Raw genomic sequence first — 3,831 nt, forward strand, 5'->3', positions numbered from 1 at the left:
ACCTCTTCTTTCCCAAAACAACCTGCTCCATGCTTTAAATGCCCATCACATATATTTACATACTCACACATGTGAAACAGGTGCCTCCTTGAATTTTCCTGGGGCAGTAGTCTAATGAAGCCCTGACCTCAGTTGGGGCCTGCAGGCCTTGTTGAAACACAAACACATAAATAATGATAACAATAGGGAACAACACTATCCTGGGGTCTGCAAAACGACATTCCAAAGGACTGGGAGTTCACTTCACCTGGTTCCACTCCCTGTCATTCCACAAGTACTGAGGTAAACAGATTCAAGAAGTGCTTAGGAGTTTCTTCATGGCTTTCTTCAGGGCGTCCTTCACTTCCCTGTTCCTCAAGCTATAGATGAAAGGGTTCAACATAGTGATCACCAGTGTGTACAAGATGGAGGCCATTTTGTCTGTGTCCATGGAATAGGTGGAGATGGGTCGTAAATACATAAAGAGGAAGGTGCCATAAAACATGACCACCAGAGTCAAGTGAGAAGCACAGGTAGAGAAGGCTTTGCGCCGGCCTTCGACAGAGTGGATCTGCAGGATGGCGGAGATGCTACAGGCATAGGAGAGGAGGATGGTCACAACACTGCACAACACAATGAAGCATGTGGAGATCATTACCAAATTCTCATTGATGTGAGTGTCAGAGCAGGCGAGCACCAGTAGTGGGGCCATGTCACAGAAGAAATGATTGATGACATTGGAGCGGCAGAATGACAGCCGGAATGTCAGACAGGTGACTATCATGGACTCCACCAAGCCCACAGCACACACCCCAGCCACCAGCTGGCTACAGAACCGCCTGGACATGGTAGCCCTATAGAGCAGCGGGTTACAGATGGCCATGTACCGGTCATACGCCATCACAGCTAGCAAAAGACACTCAGTATCTGAAAGGGCGCCGTTGAGATACATTTGCACAGCGCAGGCAGGCCAGGAAATAACTTTCCTCTCAGCTAAGAAATTCTGTAGCATCTTAGGGGCAATTAGCGTGGAATAGCAGAGATCACAGAAAGACAAACTCTTGAGGAAAAAGTACATGGGGGTGTGGAGTCGGGAGTCAATTGTGATTAACAAGATCATCCCCCCGTTCCCTATCAAGGTGATAACATAAATCAGTAGGAACACCCAAAACAGGGGGACCTGTAGATCTGGAATATTAGTCAGTCCTGAGAGAATGAACTCATTCACCACCGTTTGATTTCCCTTTTCCATCTCTTCTGAGCAGAGATCAGGCAGCTACAGGGATGTGGGTAAAGGGATGACTGATGAAAACGAATCCTTTGCTGTAATGAAGTAAGAGAAGAAGAATGAAGATCAGTTTCTTAATCAGTATCACAGTAGGGATGGACTTAGTCCAGAGATCCAGATGTTCACAGCTGGTCATTCCAGGCGTTCCATGCAATGCACCCACTGTAGAAATACAAGGACATGCTGGTTAATCATGCCCTCCTCACAAACACTCTTCATCACTAATCCAAGTAGCAAACAGTGAGTTGTGACTCTGTTGTGAGAGAATTATGGTGAAAACCATCTCGGTCTGAAGAAGCTAAAGAAGGGGTGAGAGTAAACAAGTTCTGCACTTTGGGGAAGGGGAGCTGTGTGGCTCGGCATGTTGGTTTGGGATAAAATTCTTCACTGTGCTAATTTAGCTTTTTGGCATCCCAAAATGGCATGTCCTTTAATCCATAGGAAAACCCACAGATCGAATGGAAGGTGTTGGTTTTAGTGACTTTATGTTTGCCTATTTTTGCACCCAAAAATGTCGTTTCTGTACCTCAAATTCAGTACCTGTCGATCACCATGACATGCGTCTCTATGGGTGTGTGACTGATGCAGGGCAACAGCATGGACGTATTGAGGAGAGAGACAGGGTGGTGTTTTCCCATCGGCAGATGCTGCCAGTTTGGAACATTCCGGACGTTTTATACTAGTAGGGCCTGACTTCTGAGAGACAAAATACCTAATTAACATGCTCAGTGGGTCAAAGCCACCTTCAGTGTCACTCATGCCCTGGGGATTAATTAGCCCACACTTTCCTACTGTATGATTAAACGATGTAACGTCTCTCAGAATTACAGAGCACGAGGTTAGGGGTGTATTGCATTCTTCCATTTTCAGTGCAAGTCGGGTACTGAATGGAGCTGATCAACAAAGAATTTGTTCTTCATTAGAGGTTGAAAACTGAATATTTTGGCTCAGAAATACCAGAGGCCTGCCTCAAGCACTACATACCATCCATCTCCTCCATGAACCAGGCTCCCAGACAGGTCTCTTCTCTTGCTGAACTGCCCCTGAACATCACCAGAGGTCCACTCCAACAGTATAGGGATGAGGCAAGTTTGGTATTTTGATGGGAAGCTGATCATTTCCATGGAACAGAGAAGTGCATGAAAACACAATTTCCCATCACAAAATACAAACTTTTCCAGAAATAGTCTCAAGCAGACTTAGCAAGAAGTTTAGAATCAGAGGATCAGAAAGTTCAATAGAACTGGCAAGTGCTAATTGTTTGCGGCTAGAGTTGAGATCTTCCCAGTCATTCCTGTTTTCAGAATCACCTCACACTCCTGACACCAACGGGTGGAATGTAAAACCCATAGGATATCTAGGTGTATTACAGACAGTCACCCTGGCATTCTGTGTCCTTCCCTTCCTAGCTTCCTCCCCAGAGAGGTTCTTTCTTTTTGCTTGATGGAGATCATATGATGACCAGAAGAGCTCACATGGAGACCACAGAGACATAGAATCATAGAACAGGAAGGAACCTCTAGTGATTGTCACATACAGTTCCCTGCTCTCATTAATGGATTCCAATATCTCTCTCCAAACAATTACTTAAATTTAATGGAAATTACTTGTCTGGACATGGGCCATAGATCTTGTTGTGTGGGGGGATCTCCGAAATAAAGAGGTTGAGAAACTCTGACCTACACCATCCAAGATACAAGATGGCCCATGGCCACATGTACATTAATAAGCAGTTGGCACCAGATTGTCTTATGTCTGTCCAAAGAGCCTGATGTTTAAGGGGCCTGGTTCCTCTGTCTCAAACACCAGTTGTGTCAATAGTATATTTGTCTCTTCAGTCTCTACAGCTTGGCTTGTATTACACCCCATCATGAGCTGGGTTGCTTTTAGGTGTTGGCACGGCCTGATGAAAGAGACTTTTATGGCCTTCCTTCTTCAGACAGGCCTTTTTGAATGGCCCATCTTCTTTGATGCGACAATTGGGGAACCACTCTCCTGGTCAATAGCTCAGGGGAAAATAAAGACATCAGCTGTCCCTGGGCCTCAATTCACAGCGATGAAGGGACTTCTGCTTGGGTTGTAGTCCAAAGTGAGGGCTATGAAAAGGAAAGAAGGTAGGATAAGAACCTCAGCCCCTTTGATTGTGTATTTCCAGTTTTATACTTGTTGATAAGTATCAAAAACAGACTTCTGAGTACTATTCTTTCATTTTCCTAGCTACTGCCTTTTGGAGCTGTGGATTAACTACATCTATGGAAAAAACCCTTCTGTCAATGTAGAAAGCACCCACGTTGTGGTACAATAGCAGCATTACACCTGAGTCAGTGTAGTGACTTTAGTATGGACATTCCCTGGATTGATGGGGGAATTTTCCTCCTTCCTCTTAATGCAGGAGTTAAGTACTACTATAGAGAATTTCTGGGTGTCTGGCTGGTGAGTCTTGGCCACATGCTCAGGGTTTAGCTGATCACCATGTTTGGGGTCAGGAAAGAATTTTCCTTCAGGGTAGATTGGCAGAGACCCTGGAGGTTTTTTGCCTTCCTCTGTAGCATTGGGCGCAGATC

At 45.2% G+C, this 3,831-nt stretch overlaps 1 protein-coding gene across 1 annotated transcript; it reads right to left on the reverse strand.

The window, feature by feature from the left end:
* Positions 1-292: 292 nt before the first annotated feature.
* On the reverse strand, positions 293-1,231 carry LOC102446791 (olfactory receptor 8U3-like). The gene has a single exon (XM_006133552.2). The coding sequence runs from the start codon at positions 1,229-1,231 to the stop codon at positions 293-295; it is 939 nt and encodes a 312-aa protein (XP_006133614.2).
* Positions 1,232-3,831: the final 2,600 nt, after the last annotated feature.

This window comes from Pelodiscus sinensis, chromosome 4, assembly GCF_049634645.1.
Source record: "Pelodiscus sinensis isolate JC-2024 chromosome 4, ASM4963464v1, whole genome shotgun sequence".
Taxonomy (NCBI): Eukaryota; Metazoa; Chordata; order Testudines; family Trionychidae; genus Pelodiscus; species Pelodiscus sinensis.